Genomic DNA, 19,292 nt, shown 5'->3' on the forward strand with positions numbered 1-19,292 from the left:
GATAAAAAAAAGAGAAAAAAAGAAAAAGTCACAAGTGGGGCTCGTTGGAGCGACGCGACCAATTAATGCAAAGAAACCCTCGGATCGGACTTTCTCTCCAAAGTTTTTCCGCCATCATCGAGGAATCCAAAGAATCGTGGACACACAAGTTGCGCGAACTCCCACAGCAACTTTCTGTATAACCAGTGACTCGAGTTCGCTCGTCTCGTTTTTGCCTGACTGTGGATGCAAGTCCTCGAAAGAATGGAAGAGCCCGCGCCGGGCCTTGGGACGGACCCCTCTCCTTCACATGGTACGGGCTGCACTCCGCCAATCCCTTCACCACAGCCGGATCTTAATGGAGGGGTCAAGGCCTTGTACTCTCTGTCGCACGAGGGACTGTCCAAAGAACTAGCGCCCGGTATGAAGCAGGAGACCCCAGAGCTTCCAAAGGAACTGGCCTCGTCACCTCAGCCTTCTAAACGAACCCTCGAACCCCCCGCCGACCAAGAGAATGCCGATTCGAAACGTCTCAAACTCGACCTGAGCCAGGACCATGCACCCGAGACCAGTGCTGCGTCCATTGACATGGACTTGGACCTTGATGCGATGGTCCAGGACGTACTCGGTGACATTGATAATCAGATGAACAAATTCAATGCGGTAGAAAATGCGCCCACGGCCGACATGGGCCCCGCCGACTCTTCGCTTTTACCTTCGCAGGAACCTGCTGAAGCTCCTATCACCTTCCTTAAAAACCCAGTCAAATTGATGCAGCGCTCCAGTCTCCCTGCGTTGGTGAATTTTGTATGTCCGAGTGGTCATGAGCTACCTTACTGCTGCTGACGGTGTCGTTGTCCAGGCCCTAGAAATCCTCCTTGTGCTATCTCAGCAGCCGCTCGACGACCTACCAGCAGCCATACGAAACCGCGAGTCCAAGACATTCCGGTCATGGGAACTCCTCAAGTCCCTCTTTACACAAACCCGATCCCTATACTCGAGCACGAGCCCGCTACTTCGGCACGAAGACCTAAGTTTCCTCGAAGCGGAGGAAGAGTTGAGAGTCGCCAATCTCGCCAGTCTTTGTTGTTCCATGACTTTGAGTGGCCGCGACGCCGATTCTGCCGATCGATCCGAGTTATACAATGATTTCTTCTCCATTATTCTACGTTCTGGCGCAGACTTATCCAAAGAGGTCGCCGATCTCTTTCTTGGGGCCAAAACCCAAGCAGTTATCGACTCGGTCGCGAAAGGCGTCCAGGAGACACCCATCGACCAGATCATCGAGAAGACTTTCCCGGTTCATCTCGGCCAGATATTACGCGATCGCCGAGGCGTATCTGACCTGACTCCTACTGAACAGGCCTTGACAGTTTCCTGCCAGGAAAGGAAGGATGCTTTGTTCAGGCAAATCGCAGATGGCTTAGACGAGGGTGCGTCCATCGCGAGCAAAGTCGTCTCCCTGGTCCCTGTACTAATGCGTAGTCTCCTAGGCCAGCTTCGATCAGTATACAACGGAGAGGAGACGTTTCAGCTCCTCAACACTTATCTAAACAATGAACTAGTCTCGTTTTCCTCGCTTGCTCGAAAGTATGGGGTCCGTTTACCACATATCGATATTCCACAACGCGAGCAGAATGATGTCAACGTACACGACGGCATGTCCGAGATGGATGAACACGCGTTGTCGTCTCTCCTCGAGGCAACGGACGGCCTGGTTGCCCAGTATCTACCGAATGGCGGCGCTGGGGATGCACCCGAAACGGCGGTTCCTACAACAGAGGGGAGCGCTCCTCCAGATGCCCAACCAAACGTAACAAATGGCACGACGCCATCAGTCACAGCAGGGGCTCCAGCAGCAACGCGTAACGGGACCACGGACCATGTCACAGACACGCACGATCTGTTTGCCGAGATCGAACAGCAGACCCAAGAATATGTGCGAACTACGCTGAGCAACCTGTCTCCAGCGCCGTACCAGCCGACAGTTCCTGCCCCAACTGCGACAATAATGGCACAGAAGTCATACACACCACACGTCCATCAACCGCAACCGCAACCGCAGCCACACCATAACCACCAATCCTCATCCACTCACTATTACGGGTATCCTCCGGTGAACCGGAGCATGCCACAGGACAAAGACGACCCCCCATTACCACCGACGCAATCTTTACCCAGTGCGATCCTCTACGATAGAGCTCGGCAAGCGGCGTTGTCTAAGAACACAAATCCGCAGAGGCGCGAAGGCGGAAGCTCGACCAGACGCCCCTGGTCGCAAGAGGAGGAAAAGGCGCTAATGATGGGGCTAGACAAAGTCCAGGGACCTCACTGGAGCCAGATCCTGTCTCTGTACGGGCCAGAGGGGACGATTTCCAACATACTCAAGGACAGATCTCAAGTGCAGCTCAAGGATAAGGCGAGGAATCTAAAGCTCTTCTTCCTCAAGTCCAATTCAGAGATGCCTTACTATTTGCAGGCAGTCACCGGCGAGCTCAAGACACGGGCACCGGGACAAGCGGCCCGAAAGGAGGCCGAAGAGAAGGCTCGCCAGAATTCGGAAGAGGCCCAGGGCCGGGGCCAACAGAATGTGCCATTGGCGGCCGGATACCAACTTCATCAGCACAATCAACACCAGGCGCTACCGACGAATATCCACCACGGCTTCCATTCCGTTAACCATGCCGCTGCCACGCCGCCGCTTCAGGCCACAGCTGCCCTACCGACTATGCATAGTGGCCAGGCCACACCGTCCACCCAAATCCAGTACTCGATGCCAGTCCCAGCATCAGCTCCGACATTGGGAGCGGGCCCTCCGAAGGCGGATGCGCAGCCGACGGCAGGTTATAATATAGACGCCACAATGACCTCTGCAGCTCAGTCGCCCGCGACGCCACATTCGCATGCACACTCATATTCGCCTCCGATACCCGGCCAGACGGCAAACCAACCACCAGAAAGTTACACATCTCCCAACCCACGGTTGGATTCTCCGCAGGTCCAACCTGATCAGGCCACCCAGGAAACTCTCGCTCGGCCTACCTTCCAAGAATCCCAGCTTCCTTCTACGACGGCACAAGCAAATGCAGCGTTGCCTACAGCACCCCTACCACCAGTGGATAGCTCACTGGATGAAAATGATGCTCTTAGAGATGCCGCACTCATGCAGAGCTTGCGAGAACTGGAAGCGTACAGTGGCACTAGCGTATCGTAAAGAGTTACTTCACTAGGTTGTCACTGCACTGCAACCTTTCTGCCCAGGGCAGGTCATATAGCTTTGAGTGTTCTGCATGATTGACACGACGGGCAGGTCATTCGCGTCTCTCAGCAGCGCTAAAACAGGGATTTCACTACCGGGGTACCTCAACAGAGTGTACCATTGCAAGGGAGGCGTTCGTGGTCATGTTTTTTCACCTTAGGCCATATCAGCCATCACCAGGGAGCGGTACAAAAAAGAAGAAATGCGGGTTTGTTTGCCATGATACCCATGACGGAAGACAAATGGGGAATCTACAGGGAGAAAATGATGGTTTCAGTGAGTGCAATACGGCGTATACTTGACGACTTCGTTTTTATCCTCGACATATAGGTGACACGATGAAATCGAAGACATGACAGTTCTGAACCCGCGACGATGTAAGCGACTTTTCTGGCTTGGCCCTGTCATGTGTTACCCGTGATATCGTCTCAGCTCGCTGGCATCTATACCGCTTGTCGCCCAGGTTCTGTGATATTGTTGTTTCCCCCGGGCTCATGACCTCGGGGATACGAGGCAAACAAACATCCATTGCCTCTCTTAACCTCGGATGTAATGTGGGCAGACGGCTGTCTGCATATGGAAAATTGCCCTGTGCAACCTCGAAGCGTCCCCGTCCCACTCATACACGTGGAAAGGCGGCTGGGTGATTCTTAACAAAGGCTTTGTTCAAGTTCTAAGGGGAAGAGGAAAGACTGGGGCTATGGAGGTCAATAAATCTTCGCCCCCGGCATACTAGAGGGGAGATGAGATGTTCATCTGAGCTTCGCTGCCGAATGAACCTGCACGACACCGAGAGTATCAGTGGTGGTTCTGCTGGACCTGCACGGGACATCTTTAGTGATGAACAGGCTCTTCGGATATTGGCCCACTGTACTCCGTACGTGGACAGAGGGCGGTTCATCGTGACACCAGAGTGGGATGATAAGCACACAGCCACTCCAGAGAGCTGATATTCGTTAGGCTTTGTTTGCCTGAAGGCCACGGACCTTGCGCACTCTAACCAGGCAGAGACCCCTGGGTAACACGGGCAGCGCAGCTCACATGCAAAGAGCCTGGGCGCCTTTCATGCGCAGATATGGTGGTCACGGCCAGTGAGCCCTGCAATTACTGAACATCTTCCGTCGATGGATTTATAGTCTAGGGGCACTACCAGCTTTGTCAAGGTCCCCTTTCCAGAAGCCTGACCCGACTGGGTGTCCGAAGAACACCTTGAGCAACTCAATAAGAGAATACCGGAGAATGTGGGGAGTGGAACGAAAAAAGATCAAACTGGAAGACCTTCGGAAGCTTTGCAGCTACGCTACGGAATATGGACGATGTCCGTACGGCAAGGTCACACTGATCAAGGGCGGCATCAGATACCCGAGCCCCTTCTGCAAGGTACACTGCTGCATAAAGATTGACCAGGCCGCGTGCCGGGACATGAGGATCAGCAGCAATGGATTCTGTCGAAGGCGTACGTTTTCTCACTCCATCTGCGGTTACCATCTGAGGAAAACGAGACATATGGGAGGCAGTTGACAATTTACCCTTTTTTTAGACATTCAATGTACTGGTCAACTGAGTGGCCAGCAATGTCCCAACTACGTCAAAGGATACGATCCCACAGAATACACGTTTTGTGCACAGTATCGTAAGTCTTTGTTCGGGGATGGGGTCTAGCTGTCAGGTGTCCCCTCGAGAAAGCTGAGCGAAGACGTCGTCTAATGAGTCAACAATCCCCACCAAAAGACAACTGCAAGCAGGCCGATTGCAAGAACGAACGATCCCACGATGGCGATACAGACCTAAATTACTGTAACGATCACCGTTGTTCCATCGCCGGATGCTCCCGTCCCAAGGAATGCCCCGGTCTGTTTTGCAGGGGCCACACGTGCGAGGATGCCAACTGCCTGGCCCCGGTGCCGGGGGGAGGAGATGCAGGGGAACCGACGAGATATTGCGAGCGGCACTGCATATGTCAGGACAAACAATGCCAGAGGTTCGCCTATGTCCGGGCGAGCGGCTCGTTGTCCCTGTACTGCGGAGCGCACTACTGCCACTGGGAAGGGTGCGACAAGGCACGTGAGTCTGACGCGGGCTCCAGCGGCGCCGAGCACTGCAAAGACCACACATGTATCGAGTCGGGCTGTGTCAAAGGGAAGAACAAGGCCGATGGGTATTTTTGCGAAGACCACGAGTGCGAAAGCGAGAAGTGCCGGTTCCGACGCTGGCTCGGGGATTTCTGCCCGGCCCATCAATGTGGGAAGCCCGGCTGCGACAAAGAGGCTACGGCGACACATTACTGCGAACATCATTTAACGTGTAGCTTGGTCGGATGTGGCCGGTTGCGGATGGTCGATGGAGATAACGTGTCGGGCCGGTGTGAGGAGCGTGAGTTACCTGCTGGAGATTTTTTGCCTCTTGCTCTGTTCGCAATGCAGCGTGTGGCCCTCGCTGACTGTTTGATCGATATCTCTTTGGCAGACTGTTTCACAAGATGCCATAGGCCAGAGTGCGAAGCCAGGGCGGTCGAAGACAAGGACTTTTGCGTGGATCACATCTGCGGATTCCGGGGCTGCAGCAAGGCGAGATCGGCGTTTGGAGCCCTCTGTGACAGGCACAAATGCGGCGTCTTCACTTGCCCGGAGCCACGATGCAGCACGGCACTGCCGCAGGTCATGACGATGATGATGGGTGATGTATGGCTGCCGTCAGCGTATTGCAGCGGCCATGCTTGTCATCACGCTGGCTGCGCTCGACAGTCGGCAGAGAACAGTCACTTCTGCGCAAGCCACACTCCATGCCGGCATCGCGGCTGTTCTCGACTGGTTGACCCGGCAGGAATGGATCCGACGTGTTGCTCGGAACACAATGCCCGTGGTGGTTCGAGTTCCAGACGGCAACGGCATCGAACGGCCGATTATCAGGCATTCGGTGGTGGCTGGCCGGGTGGATGGGGATTGAATGCAGTTCTCTAGGTGATGGGCGATCGTGAGAATCAACCAGAAGAGGATGTAGGTGGGACGCTCCCAATGTGATAGCAAACTACATGTTGGTCAACCGAATCTATGCAAGACGCACGCGGCGACCACCCAGGCCATACCCCCCGCGTCCGTGTTGCGGGTAGTTTAGTACATTCGGGGCCAGGAAACCGAGCGTAGGGGCATTGGAGCAACACTACAACGGCGAGTGGGCTGACTCCAAATCGCACAACGCAGTCCACTTGTAATTTGCGAACCACGAACTGGCTTGGGCTGACTCGGGACTGGACTGACAGTCAAGGGTGATTTGGTGGCCGTGACACGGAAAAATGCCAAAATACGGCGACACTCATGCTTTGGATTTGGCGACGGAAAGTTGTCGTTCAGTGGCGTTCCCAGAAGGACGCTGGGATGGCCACAGGCAGACAGGAAAACGTCCTAGACAGCGACGGCTCGGTGGGATGAGGCGATCATCGAGCCAGGCAGCCAGGTAGCCAACCTTCCCGAGGTTTTGGGACCAAGGCGAACATTAGGCTGAGCAGGTGAGATCATGGTATGGAGGGGAATGGGTAGTCTGTTTCACGGGTATCAAGAGATGCATCGCCATACCCGACGGTCCTCGAGCTTTCGATTATGGTTGTCTTGTCGATGTGAGCCAGCCATGTTGCCCAGCCATGGCGGGAGAGGGCTGTGCAGGCAAAGTCGAACAATTCAGTATGGCGTGGACTGTAGAGAGAGTAGCGGGCCGAAGCCTGGACCCTGAATGATGTCATACGATCGCACGAACAAGTACACGTAGTACTCAGTACACGTACCCCTGTGACTCGACACAACTTGTACAACGTACCTGCGGCAATGCAGGGGATTTTTGGTGTAGTGGTGTATATGTAATTGTACCCATGAAGTCCTAGGGCCAGGGCCTTTTTTGTGGTCCTCTAACAGTTAGCCAATTCTTCACCGGTTCTGCAACCCACCTGTCGCTATGACTTTAATTCAGTGGTCGGAGCCTGCACTTGGGCTGGCAAAAAAAACAGGTGGAAAGCCCAATGTCAAGTCTCACAGTGAGTGGAGACTAGGGCGGCTCAAGTTTCATGTCATCCGATCCTCCATAGACGCGGAGGCCGCCAGCCAACAGCTAAGCGCAGCCGCGCGGTGGATCAAGCCTCGTCGATGACACAGTGTGTCCTATTATGAATACTGTGTTTCTACTGAAATTACCCTCGCTGCGTCTCAAAGCGAACCATCTTCTTCACTAATCACCCACACTACGCGCAAACTGGAGGTCATCCCAGAACATCACCAGACCCACCCCTTTCAAACCCCACGATCATCCTCTCGTTGTCTCTCTCACCATCACTTCAAGCTTCAAATGTGCGCAATCGCCAGTATCCCATTATGTTCTTTATCCTGTAGACATCCTCTGGCGACCTCCAAATCGACGCAAAGGCTCATTTTGACTTCCTCTGGGTTATGAGCTCCGCCGCCCTCGACCTGGGATTATCCGCTCGATAGGTGGCGGTCTTCCTTTGTTGGCCCAGACGAACACTGCCTTGTATCCGTCGGCCTCTGAGTTGCCCGGCCCACACTGGCTATGCTCTTGTTGGCCCTCAGGAGTGGCCTGAGAACCGTCTAGTCGGACTCTCCAGGGTCAGTTCCGATCAGCGTGGATGAAAGTCGTTCATGCCATGCCCAGGTGATCCGAACGAACCCCCCTTTTCTTCCCCGGTTGGTTCTCCTCTATGTTTTTTATACTTCGATGACACGCGGTTGGCCTATGTTGAGTACCCCGTGGGTACACGATACCACGCTTTTGTGTCTCACACATCCCACACAGATCAGGAGCATCACGACAGAAGTTGAACATTCGCAGTATCCCCTGTGCAGACCATCGGCCTCTTCCCTGGGCCTTGTATAAGGCTATGCAAGTCATTGTGCCTTACAGATGCGGGAGGTCCATTCTGCTCGTCTCCCGCCTCCCGCCTCCCGTCCCTACATCGGATAGGGGTCCACACCCATCACATTCCCATACACAGTTTCCCATCCCAGGCAGGACCATATGTCGATACCTCGTGCTCGTTATAGTTCGCGACGCTTTTCTCTTGAGTATTTCCCTTTTTTTTTTTCTCGCTCAAATCACACGCGCAGCGCCTCGTCCAGTTTCCCACCCTTGGTAAACTCTTCCCGACGCTCTTGAGTACTGCTAAGCCCTCTGTAGGTCTCTGCCAAGAGTATCCCTATTCCTTTATATCAGAGCCACCTGCCTCTCTCTCGACCCAGCGGCACCCTTGCAAGGCCTCACATATCTACACTCGTTCTGCAGCTGCTCCCTTGTGCCTCGATCACCCGCATTAGTCCCAGGTCCGTGTGAGCCCCCCAGTTCTTAGGTTGGCTCAGGCATCGCATCGTCAACTAGACCCTCTTCGACCCTCTTCCCCCCGTCGAAAATTTTCCCCAGCCTTGCCAGTTTTCGCCACTATCCTGTCCGTCTCTGTTGTCACCCACCTCGATCTTTCAAAGACTGCTGAGAGGGAGAGTTAGCGAGAGAAGCCTCCTGTCTTCTCAGCCTTTTCTCTTCCCTGACCAATAAGCCAGTCCTCAGACATAGCTCATCTTACCACTTATACCACCGCGATTCCATTACACATGTCCTACCGTCATGTATCCGTCGAAACCTCGCACGGCGATGGCCAACAGTTTGTCAGCCAGGAACGCTCTCACTCCTATCACCACCATCGCCGCCGTAGCTATGATCACTGCTACTACCGTGTGAGAAAGGATGAGTGGAAAGACCTGGTGGAACAAGAGCGGCTGCTCCGCGAGGCCAACAAAGTCCTCAATTACCAGAATGACAAGCTCAAGTGCGAGAATGACAAGCTCAAATGCGAGAATGAAGAGCTTAAGTGCGAGAATGACAAGCTCAAGTGCGAGTTGCAGAATTCCAACGCCGAGATCCGACGGTATCAAGACCTGGTCGCCCGCCTGCAGCGCCAGATTCGGGCTCTCGAGGACGACAATGATGCCCTTCGACGATCCCTCGACTGCGCCAGAGAACACTTGGAGAAGAATCACCGCGAGATGGAGAGACTCAAGCATAAGCTACACAAACTCGAGCAGGAAAACAAGTCCCTCCATGCCCGGATCCAGGAGCTACTGAAAGAGCTGAAAGAGGGGGCTTCGGAGCTGATTTGCGACCTGAAGCGACAAATCGAGAAGTGGAGGACGAGCTGTCACACGTATTACGACCAGAACAGAAGCCTCAAGGATGACATCAAGGAGCGGAATTGTATCATCGACGCCCAGCGTGGACGGATCTGCACCTATGAGAGCATCTTGACACGCCATGGCATTCCATTTCGCTGAACACTTGGGGAGGGCGTGCTGGAAAGCCCGGGGGTAGTGAGGTGGACGACTTGCTTTCTACTCGTCTTTTTCCTTTTTGCTTTAGACTGGGAGTATGTTCTCCTGGATCAGTTTTTGTTTTTCTATTTCTATTCGGCACACCGTTTCTTCGCAAGATAGCAGGCTGGGTTCTTTCGTCTTTCGCTATTACCTATTGGTCAGGTAAGCGCATGGGCCGGCCAAAACGATTCCCGATCAACTTACTGACAGAAAATGCAACAGCAGCAGCTTGATCTAGGGCGACGCGCACGAGGGGATAGATGAGGAATACGTTGCTAGCGAGAAGATATACATGATTTCTTTTATTTCCCTTTGTCTACAGGCCTCAGGGCGGGGTTATTGGAGTCACTCGAGAAGCCAGGAGGATATGTTTAGGGTGAAGTGGATTGCGATTGATACTAGTCGAGTCTCTTCCCTCAGCATTTCTCCGTTTTCCGTGTTCCATTTTCATTTACCTATTTCTTTTTCCTCTGTCTCTCTTCTTCTTTTTTTTTCGTCGCTAGGGAGCTCTTTTTTAGTCATATCGGCCATAAGATCAGATTCGTTTGCAAATAGGTAGATAGATATGTCGGTTTGATGATACGATGAAGTCGATTTTATTTTTGAGCTCCTTTCCTCTTCTCTTTCCCTGGCTTCTCCCCCGCCGAACAAAAGCGCGCGCACACATCATTTCTTCGCATACTCAATGGAGATCTCCTATTGGTGCCTGGGCCTAGAGCTCTGCGGAAGACGGGACCATACTCCAGGCAGACCAAGTCAAAGTGACGGCAGATGAAGGATGATGATTGTAAGTCGGCAGCTAACGACTCGAATGGCGAGCAATATGCAGATAACTTGTCCTGGATGATTAATGCCTACTACCTCTATGACAACGACTCGGTGTCCGCATTTAGATGTTTATAGAAGACGCTTGTGGCCAGGCAGCAACACCAGGGGGTTCTTTAGCGGAAACGCAAAAGACAAGTGCCTGGAGCGAAAACGCGGGGGAAGAAACACGATGATAAAACACGCAGATGTAGGTAGGTAAAAGGTGACAGGGAGAATATTCTTGGCATACACCATTCCTCTCTTTCCGTTGACCGACGCGTCGGCCTGGATCACAGTCGGTATCAAGATGCGTGTTAGTACGACGCATATCCATCCGTTCCTTCGGATCGACTAGAAGATGGGAGCTGTGCACGGACCTACCTGCCTGGGATTGGATAGACGCGGGCAGTTGATACGGGATTGTGCATGACGGCAGCCTAGGGCTCGAGTCCGCTCGATTACTTTCCTAATATTTTTTGTACAACGTATATGACGGTGACGTCTTGATGTGTTCGAAAAAAAAAAGTGAAAGTGGAGATCACATACAGTACATTGACTTCCCCGCAAACACGGTTGCACTGTACTCATGTGCGTCAATACCCAAGTCACGCGTCGAAGTATGACGAGAAGGCAGGTAACTTTCTAAATCACTCTCCGTACGAAGACCTACTGGGCTAATGCTGTCGCATCCTCAAAGCCCATCCGTGGATGCATCTCGTGATGCATCATCTGCTGCTGAATGCTTGACCGACGGATAGATCCACCTCTGCCCTACCGGCTGTGCCCTCGCCGGGAGCACACGGCTCTTACTAATACTGCCGTCTGCAAGGATGAGGCTGTGTTACCTACCTACAACGTAGGTAGGTACAACGTAGGTACGTGTAAAGTGGAAAAGACCATGGGCGAGTTCCCGCCTGTTTGCAATTGCTTGGCCGCTTGTCAGAAAGCTTGGCTTTTTTTCTTTTCTTTTTCTTTTCTTCTTTCCCATCCATTCCATCCGCTCCCCACCGCACAACAAACAACACACAACACACACAACTCTGCATCGTTGTACTTAGTACATGCCTCCAGTTCACTTAGGCAAGCGCGTGGGACTGCACGCCCCGTCAGTGCCAAGCGAATCGGGACCTCAGCCACCATAGTATCTGCCAGTACACTACATCATTATCTGGACCTGCGCTGAGAACAACACGCACGCGTTAGAGAATCGAAATAAAACGGTAGAGTTGTCAGATTTGTCACACGACGATCCCATCCGCCAAACAGCGGTCGACACACTCTCTCTCAAACACACACATCGTGACAACATGCCGAATGACAAGAGTGACTCATAGTCGTCGTTTTTCCTCTTTTTTTTCCTTCCCTCCTTCTCCGCACCGCCCTTTCCCAATTTCCGTCGCACGCACTCGATTGGAGCCCTCTGAGCCGGCGGATGATGGTGGTTGGGATTCCGACGGATCATTGGTTCATGGTGGGGATCTGCGGACGGTTCTCTTCATCTTTGGAAATAACAAAAAGCAACCGGCCTTACGGGACGGGCCCTGCCTGGCCTGTCTAAATATGTACGTACACACGTACCGTACCGTAGCTTAATTATGGCGGCGTATCTTCCGGCTGGCGAATGAACCAGGGACTCCCGGTCCGAGGAAAGGCAGTGGCCACCACTAATTATGGAGCACCTACTCTATTGTAACCAACCCAACCATCCATCCATCTCCTTCCCCACTCCACCCCTCCTTTCGCTTTTCCACTCGCTCCTCCTTCCGTTGGCCATCCCCCCGTCTGCAAACGGTTTCTTCGATTCTTCTTCTCGGTCACAGCAATCGACCACCGTTATTCTCAAATCCCGTCGGTGACGCAGGCGGCCTTTTTCCAGCTTCGTTCAGCCCAATCTTTTGCACCGCCTCCACACAGCCAATCGATCCGCTCCTGTTACCGCGAAGTGTTTCCAAGCAGGTGGGATGTAGAAACAGGACCGAGCAGGATGGCTTAGTATGTGACATAGCATTGTGCGAAACGGAGGGATAATGGGACATCGGTGGCCTCGTTTCTCGTCAAGGAGACGGTTATGGGCCCATCCACCCATCCACCACCCTCCCGGCCATGATCAGGTAAGGACTTTTTCCACTTTTATTGTGTTCAATTTGTCACTTTCGGCCCAAACGATCCCAGTTCCCGTCTGTGTTTGTCCATTCGGCGACAAAGATTTTTTTTAAACGTTGCCAAGGGTTCAAAATCTGGGACTCAAAAATTACCCTGCCTACATACCCGTCCTCTATCCCTGAAACATCTCCATGACTCGACTGCGCCAAGGCCGGGCTTTCATGCGTGGCCCTTCACCTCCCTGCCAATGAGCTAGGGCCACCTTTGATCCAGGGCACCGCCCGAGAAAACGGAACCTTTTTTTTTTTTTTTTCATAATCTTTTTGTGGGTGTTTTCGGGGTTCGATCTGATTGCTGCCTTCTGACGCTGAAGGCAGCAGCACACCCTCTTCTTGTACTGTCGCCGGGCACCTCGTCTTTCTTGTGGCGTTTTGTCTATGAGATGCTCCCGGATCGAAGTGGAATAAAATGGACGGCCTTCCCTTGTTTCCTTATTTTTTTTTCCACTCAAAACATAAAGTGTGTCTCGGGCGCTTGATTCATCAATCTCACGGAAATTAAGTCCCCGTTGTGGTTGCGTCTCCCAGCCTGAAGTCCCGCTCTTACATCCTTATATACATTCCTCAGAGCCCAACGCACGTTGGGCTCCGGTCTGCTTTTGTCCCTCCCATTTTCTTTTTCCCCCTGATAAGGAAACCCAACCAGCGCCATTTCTCAGCAACAAATAACCACCTAGCCCGACTCGAATGGATTTTTTTTTTTGCAAACTGACTGGACGACCTGACACCTACCTCACCTTTCCCCCTCAAACCCACATCCTTGGACCCCCTTTGCCGCATACATCACTCTCTGCTTGGGCATAACTACAGATAATCCGGTTACCCAGAACTTCAGGATCAGCGCTGCTCAGTGGTTGGCCAGCAAAACGCACCTCGCAGCCATGCCGTCCGACAAGCGTGACAGGTCATCTCACAGGAAGAGTCCTGGCCGCACTTCCAGCCCTAGGGCTCATCATCGCAAGAGGAGCGACTCAGCCTTGGGTTCGTTGAGTGACCAAGACAGCTTTGCATCCAATCCTGATCGGACTTTCACAGCCCAGGACTACTCCCAGCTGTCCAAGGACCCCTATGCCTTGGCCGAGGCCCTCAAGGCTGCCGAGTATGAGCTCGGCACGTGGAAGAAGAAGTACAAGGAGCTCGAGGCCGAGCTTCAAAGTGTCCGGTCCGAGTACCGGGGCCTTGACGCCACCTACCGCGCCCAGATCGACAGGAACAGCGTCCTGGAGGACGAGAACAAGCTCCTAAGCGGCGAGAACATCCGACTCCGGAACAAGAACGAAGACTTAAGGGATGAGATGCGCCAGATCCGCAACAGCCCATCTCGCGAACGCGACCTGCCGGCCGAGATGACCGGTGCTCTGGGGCCGGACCCCAGGTCCTCCTCCTCCAAAGACTCCTCCAGTGCGTCCCGCCACCACCGGGAAAGCAGGGAAAGCAGAGAAAGCAGGAAGGAGAAGGAACGCGAGAAGCGGGACCGCGAGGAGAAGGAGCGAGAACAACGACACCGCGAGGAGAAGGAGCGAGAACAGCGACACCGCGAGGAGAAGGAGCGAGAAAAGAGACACCGCGAGGACAAGGAACGCCTCCGAAGCCGCTTCGACGTGGAAGGAAAGGGCCCCTCAAGCAGCCACTCCGTCCAATCCGCCCATTCAGACCATTCCGCTCGCTCAGTTCAATCAGCCCACTCGGGACGCAGCCGGCGAGGTAGCTATCTGGAGCCATTCGGACCCGGCGGCCGCCCGGCCTCGCACACCGCACCGCCCTCCCAAGCATCTTCCGCCGTTTCGCATCCTCCGAGCGCCAGCCGCAAGTACAGCACCTATGTACCGTCGCGCCCCGTCATGGTCTCGACCTTGGTGGCCCCGGCTTACTCCGACGTGCCGCGCACTTCCCAGGTCCCGGCCTACAACCCGGATCTCAACGACCCTGCATTTTCCGACGATCCCATCCCGGCCGTCGACTACTACGCTCACCCTCTGCCTTCTGAGAAGCCTCACAGGTCGCGACGCTAATGAAGCAGTCTTCGGAAAGAACAGAAGCGCGTCTTTTAGCATCTCATCGAAACCGGCACCCGACCCTTTCTTAAAAAGCTCGTCTGACCGTTTGGCCGGTTCTACTCATTCTTCTTGCTGAATGCGGACCCTAAATTTGTGCGCCTCGGAGTTTCGAGTCCGTCACTCGACAGTCATTCCGAGTTACTACCGAGATGCGTTGCATTGGCTAATCATTGCCTTCGCTTGTGCCGCTCTGCATACACACAGCGAATATCCAATCCGGGCATTGCGTGTTGTAGCGCCAAATGCGGGCCAATCCCCTCCGTGGTGGGGTGAAGGAAGCAAGATGCCGCCTTTTCTCACCCTGGCCACTCTTGGGTGTGACAAATTAATTGATACATATATATTGTGTCAATTCCGTCGAGGAAATCGACTTGGTCTAAAGCGTCATCTCCTGTTTCTTTTTCGAATCGACATCGCTGGAATTGTTCCTCGACCCAAAACATAAACGCCTTATTATTTACGTCTCGACTTGGTTTTTCACATCCTTTCCTTCGGATTCCCGCCGTCGTCATCTTCCCCGTGGTCTTTAGAAAAGGAGGAAACGAAAAAGGAAAAAAAAAAGGACACAATGAAGCTCTATCCGTCCCTATCACCGGAACTGGCAGCTTGGGCCGCCCGGCAGCCGGTCTTCTTCACCGGCTCAGCGGGTACGCATACTCCTCGCGTCAATGTCTCGCCCAAAGGCTACACCTCTTCGCACTTTGCCATCTTTGGTTCCGACACCATCGCCTATATCGACCGGAGTGGCTCAGGATGCGAAACGATCGCGAACGGCTACGACAACGGCCGACTGACGCTCTTGTTTATCTCCTTCGGCCGGTCCCCGCGCATCCTCCGCCTCTTCTGTCGCATGGAGGTCATCGAGCGGGGCGACCGAGACTTCGACTCCTGGTTTTCCCGCGTCGTGGCGGACCGTCGCGACAGCGAATCATTGGAAGACGTCCGCGCTGTCATTGTGGGCCGCATCTGGCAGGTACAGACGAGCTGCGGCTACTCCGTCCCCAGGGTCAAGCGGCAGCTGCAAGCATCGGGAGGAGAATCGGCGGCATCCGGGGAGGAGCAAAAGACAGTAGACGACGACCCAGAAGGACTCTCGGTCTTTGAGGTGCGGCCCACACTGGACGACTATTGGCGGAGGAGAAAAGGGGAGCCCGCCATTACTGAGTATCAGATCCGGAAAAACTTGACAAGTCTCGACGGCTTGCCGGGTTTAAGGAAGGCCAGGAAGGCTGCTGGACAGTCTATTTGGTTCACCGATTTGAAGGCGCGGGGGCGACGAGCACTCGCTGAAAAAGATGGAATGATTTTGGGCGCATTGTTAGTTGTGTTTCTCTATGGCACTATAGTGTTTGGTCCGGCTTATCTGGGTCTTCTGGTAGCGGCACGGGATTAGATTTGCTTTTTTTTGTTTTCCTACTCTTTTGTGTTCTCATGCAATGCTGGGAGAAGGGGTTATCTAGAGCTTTACGAAGCAGCGGATCAGATCCTTTTGTTTTTGCAATTTTCTTTTATCACAGAAAACGTCGAAGCTGCCTGGCGAGGACCCCTCGCAATTTGAGAGATAAATATGTTATACCCTTTGCGAATTGTCCTCCGTGCTCCTTCCCATCGCGTGAGTGAACAGCAGGCGCCCCGTGGTCGTGACCTGACCTCCAATTGCCCCCCGCTGCTTGCAGGGCGATACCACTGTGCATGCTCGTAGATGCTCCTAGCCGATGATGGTGGCACCGTGTACGCCATTCGCGTCGGCCAGGTTCGCGTAGCTTCTTAGCCATTCTGGCATTAGCTTTAGCGGCCCCTGCATGCACATGTGCATGTGTGGAGGTCGACTTGGCAAGTGCACGGAGTCGGAGTCAAAGACAAAGACAGGATGCCCTCACCCAGCCTTCGTGCCTGACTGAGACGATGTCGCGCCTGCTTGTTGTCGACTGCCGCCGTCGGCCCCTGGTCGTGCATTCCTGTCGCCGCCACCACCCCGGCCCCGCCTACTTCGTCGGGACGTAGTCTGTTCTGATTTCTGAGCCGGCGCTGACGTTGATGAAGCAGCTGGAGAAGCCGAAGCCGCAGGCGAGGCAGCAGACCCTCCAGAGGTGGCCTTCTTCTCCTTCCGCTCCATGACTTGGACGGCTCCCTGGCCGACCGGCACCGGACTGGCGGCGACGGCCTTGACAAGACCCTGGTGCTCCGCAAAATCCACGTACGCGAAGCCTTTCCGTCGGTCGGTTTCGATGAGAGTAATGGTGCCGAATGGCTCTAGAGCTTGTCTAAGGGCCGCCTCGGTAACTCCCTGGGAGGGGTTCGCGTGCTTAACGAAGCCACGAGTTGCGCCGGGAGTCACTGTCGCTGAGGATTTCTTAGCACCACCCGCAGCTCTCCCCGACGAGGTTTTGGATCCGGGCTGAGGACCAGATGCCTTGGCGGACGACGGGGGGTTCAGCGTAGAGGTGGCCAGCTCTGCAGCAGGAGCCTGCAGCTTGTCTTTCTTCTTGAGAAGTACGACAGGGGCCTTGGCGGGAGTTGGAGCTGCTGAACCGGCTGCCGCGGGGTCTGGGTTCTTGGCCTTGGCCTCGCTGGAGTTCTTGCCACCGCCTCCGCGGCGTGATCGGCCTGACCTGGACGCTGTCGGAGTGGCTGGTTTGTCTGCAGGCTGACTTGAGGACACGGTCTTTGTAGCGGGAGCGCCCGATGAAGTTGTTGGAGCAGCCGAAGTCTTGGTGGGTGCCGCAGCAGTAGCAGTAGGGGTGGCAGTACCAGTAGCGGTAGCAATCGCAGAAGGTTCGGTCGTCGGTGCTGTGGTGGCATCTTTCGATGATGTTGGCTTGGCTTCACCCTCCGACTTTGCTGCGTTCAGACGCGCCCGTCGATGAGCACTGCCCGGGCTAAGACCCAAATCTCTCTGAAGGATACGCGCTGCAGCGGCGATGTTGGCTCGTCGACTCTTGGGTGCCTCTTGAGCACTTGCGCTGAGTTGAGTGGCCACCGTCTCCGCAGCTTTAGCAGCCTCTGTAGTAGCCTTCTCCTTTTTGGTCAAAATTTTCACCGTCTCCTTGGGCCTCTCAGCCGCCTTGCTTGTCTTGCTCTCCCTCTCCTTCTTGGGTTTTTTGGCGTCGTCCGTCGCAGACTTGTTCTTACCGCCCTGCGATTCTTGTCTCGTGTGCTTGGAGGTCTTGGCGGCGGCTGCTTCCTTGGCTTTGTTTGCCTTCTTTTCCTTGAGGTATTCGATCAAGGGCGTCGTCGTCACCTTTGTCTCAGACTTTCCCTCCTCCGCCGCCGTCGCTGCCTTATCATCGGTCGAAGCGGTTTCCTTTTCCAGCTCGGGATTCGTAAGAGACTGAAGAAATGCCATGAACTCAGGATCTTGGTCGATCGTGCCTTGCCTCGGATCAGTTCGTTTCTTGGGACCAGGTATCTTCTTGTAGATAGAAAATTCTAAGACAGGAGGACCGATCAGACACGGGTTGTTGTATGTCAGCTTCGCATCCTCCCAGCTCTGGGTCTGCACAATCTCCGAAAGCTCCGTGAGGCTCTCGCGTTTCTTTACGTGGAGATAGGCTCGGGCAGGCTTGGACGTCTTTGCAGGACTACAACCACGTTAGCTGAATCTTTGAAAGCGCGGCCACACTTCCAACCTACTCTTGTGTCGTCTTCCCAGCTCTAAAATCGTACCAATCAACCAGACCTTTTCCAGGCTTCCATTGGGGGCCCAGGATATTCCAAAACTCCTCCTCCGACAGGCCGGGAGGGAGCCTGCGGATTAAGATCTTGTCCCCCTCGATAGGTGTCTTAGTCTTGCTTGATTTCGCAGTGTTGGGAGATTGGGTACTGCCGGCCGTCTGGCTTGCGGTAACGGGGAGCACCCCGTTGGCCTTGCGGGGAAGAGGCCGATCCTGCATCGCGACAAGAGCGTCCAAAAAAAGAAAAGCCAAGCTAAACTCCCGTCCAGTATAATGGTTGGCGTATGATCTCGAAGAAAGACGGCCCCTGTAGGCAGTGATATCCAATGCGCTGCTAAAAGCCTTTCGCAGTTGTTTTCTGTTGATCAGATCCAAGCCGTGACTCTTTGGACAGATGGTACCTGAAAGACTACGACATGTTAAATGCGCGTGTGAAATGCAGGCATGTGTCTTATGCGATTCAAAGGGAATGGAGTAAGAAAGGCACTCACACGAATCGTAAGTTCCCCCAGGGCAACTACGAGATGCTGTTCGGCTCCTGGTGGGGTCAAAGTCGAGCGGTTTGGTAAGGAAGGAGCACTTTCTGATGATAGGTGACATCACATGACCTTCACCGAGGAACCAAAAGGCTCACACCGAATTTTACTTTCCTCTGAAACTCGGAAAATATTTCACCCGAGATAACATTCCTCACACTGATAATTACCCGAAATCAAACCAATAGTTGCACCGATAATCAGCCGAGAAGATGGGCACCAGGGCCACTTGGGAACCATTCCCTGTCTACAGCGACAATGTTGGCTCTGACTTGTCCGACTACCACCATTCTAACCAACAGTCCAACCTGCCCCCCGTCGGTCAACGACGACGTACGCCCAGCATTGCGCCCACTCAGAAACACACGCCTCCGTCCGAGTCTGAAATCGAGGCGGCCATCCATAGAGCTAATCAGGTCTATCGGAATCCGCTTACCAACGTTCCTCGACGAGACG

General features: G+C 54.0%; 9 protein-coding genes across 9 annotated transcripts; 4 read left to right on the forward strand and 5 right to left on the reverse strand.

Annotated features, from left to right (window-relative positions):
* Positions 1-148: 148 nt before the first annotated feature.
* On the forward strand, positions 149-3,619 carry ACRALDRAFT_1046999 (uncharacterized protein). The gene is made up of 4 exons (XM_071015477.1): positions 149-786; positions 842-1,412; positions 1,473-2,296; positions 2,414-3,619. The coding sequence occupies exons 1-4, from the start codon at positions 226-228 to the stop codon at positions 3,191-3,193; spliced, it is 2,736 nt and encodes a 911-aa protein (XP_070878628.1). The 5' UTR covers positions 149-225; the 3' UTR covers positions 3,194-3,619.
* Positions 3,620-6,550: 2,931 nt separating this feature from the next.
* ACRALDRAFT_206292 (uncharacterized protein) lies at positions 6,551-7,102 on the reverse strand (the record flags this gene model as incomplete). The annotated part of the gene is made up of 5 exons (XM_071022009.1): positions 6,551-6,607; positions 6,646-6,775; positions 6,811-6,953; positions 6,985-7,002; positions 7,049-7,102. 5 exons carry the CDS (start codon positions 7,100-7,102, stop codon positions 6,551-6,553), a joined length of 402 nt encoding a protein of 133 aa, XP_070878629.1.
* Positions 7,103-8,844: 1,742 nt separating this feature from the next.
* On the forward strand, positions 8,845-9,561 carry ACRALDRAFT_2038443 (uncharacterized protein; the record flags this gene model as incomplete). Its single annotated transcript, XM_071020881.1, has 1 exon — positions 8,845-9,561. One exon carries the CDS (start codon positions 8,845-8,847, stop codon positions 9,559-9,561), a length of 717 nt encoding a protein of 238 aa, XP_070878630.1.
* A 574-nt stretch (positions 9,562-10,135) lies between these two features.
* On the reverse strand, positions 10,136-11,121 carry ACRALDRAFT_2045357 (uncharacterized protein; the record flags this gene model as incomplete). Its single annotated transcript, XM_071021510.1, has 6 exons — positions 10,136-10,235; positions 10,264-10,454; positions 10,531-10,758; positions 10,789-10,909; positions 10,950-11,045; positions 11,078-11,121. 6 exons carry the CDS (start codon positions 11,119-11,121, stop codon positions 10,136-10,138), a joined length of 780 nt encoding a protein of 259 aa, XP_070878631.1.
* Positions 11,122-12,142: 1,021 nt separating this feature from the next.
* Positions 12,143-12,666, reverse strand: ACRALDRAFT_1060367 (uncharacterized protein). The gene has a single exon (XM_071016223.1). It carries the CDS (start codon positions 12,408-12,410, stop codon positions 12,222-12,224), a length of 189 nt encoding a protein of 62 aa, XP_070878632.1. The 5' UTR covers positions 12,411-12,666; the 3' UTR covers positions 12,143-12,221.
* Positions 12,555-13,349, reverse strand: ACRALDRAFT_2014837 (uncharacterized protein; the record flags this gene model as incomplete). The annotated part of the gene is made up of 7 exons (XM_071019791.1): positions 12,555-12,586; positions 12,626-12,741; positions 12,773-12,806; positions 12,877-12,926; positions 13,025-13,162; positions 13,208-13,223; positions 13,283-13,349. The coding sequence occupies 7 exons, from the start codon at positions 13,347-13,349 to the stop codon at positions 12,555-12,557; spliced, it is 453 nt and encodes a 150-aa protein (XP_070878633.1).
* Positions 13,350-13,450: 101 nt separating this feature from the next.
* On the forward strand, positions 13,451-14,581 carry ACRALDRAFT_2038445 (uncharacterized protein; the record flags this gene model as incomplete). The annotated part of the gene is made up of 1 exon (XM_071020882.1): positions 13,451-14,581. One exon carries the CDS (start codon positions 13,451-13,453, stop codon positions 14,579-14,581), a length of 1,131 nt encoding a protein of 376 aa, XP_070878634.1.
* Positions 14,582-15,194: 613 nt separating this feature from the next.
* ACRALDRAFT_1067620 (uncharacterized protein) lies at positions 15,195-16,019 on the forward strand (the record flags this gene model as incomplete). The annotated part of the gene is made up of 1 exon (XM_071017469.1): positions 15,195-16,019. One exon carries the CDS (start codon positions 15,195-15,197, stop codon positions 16,017-16,019), a length of 825 nt encoding a protein of 274 aa, XP_070878635.1.
* Positions 16,020-16,502: 483 nt separating this feature from the next.
* ACRALDRAFT_2023774 (uncharacterized protein) lies at positions 16,503-18,519 on the reverse strand (the record flags this gene model as incomplete). The annotated part of the gene is made up of 2 exons (XM_071020159.1): positions 16,503-18,207; positions 18,260-18,519. The coding sequence occupies 2 exons, from the start codon at positions 18,517-18,519 to the stop codon at positions 16,503-16,505; spliced, it is 1,965 nt and encodes a 654-aa protein (XP_070878636.1).
* Positions 18,520-19,292: the final 773 nt, after the last annotated feature.

The sequence above is a fragment of the Sodiomyces alcalophilus genome, assembly GCF_042370955.1.
Source record: "Sodiomyces alcalophilus JCM 7366 unplaced genomic scaffold ACRALscaffold_1, whole genome shotgun sequence".
Classification (NCBI taxonomy): domain Eukaryota; kingdom Fungi; phylum Ascomycota; class Sordariomycetes; order Glomerellales; family Plectosphaerellaceae; genus Sodiomyces; species Sodiomyces alcalophilus.

What these genes read in the sequence shown, in the direction of transcription:
- ACRALDRAFT_1060367 (XM_071016223.1), bottom strand. Translation starts at nt 12,410, where the DNA reads ATGTCACATACTAAGCCATCCTGCTCGGTCCTGTTTCTACATCCCACC.
- ACRALDRAFT_1046999 (XM_071015477.1), top strand. Translation starts at nt 226, where the DNA reads ATGCAAGTCCTCGAAAGAATGGAAGAGCCCGCGCCGGGCCTTGGGACG. An exon ending in TCCCTGCGTTGGTGAATTTT is followed by an intron (nt 787 to 841) that starts GTATGTCCGAGT and finishes GTCGTTGTCCAG; the next exon opens with GCCCTAGAAATCCTCCTTGT. An exon ending in TAATGATGGGGCTAGACAAA is followed by an intron (nt 2,297 to 2,413) that starts GTCCAGGGACCT and finishes AGGAATCTAAAG; the next exon opens with CTCTTCTTCCTCAAGTCCAA.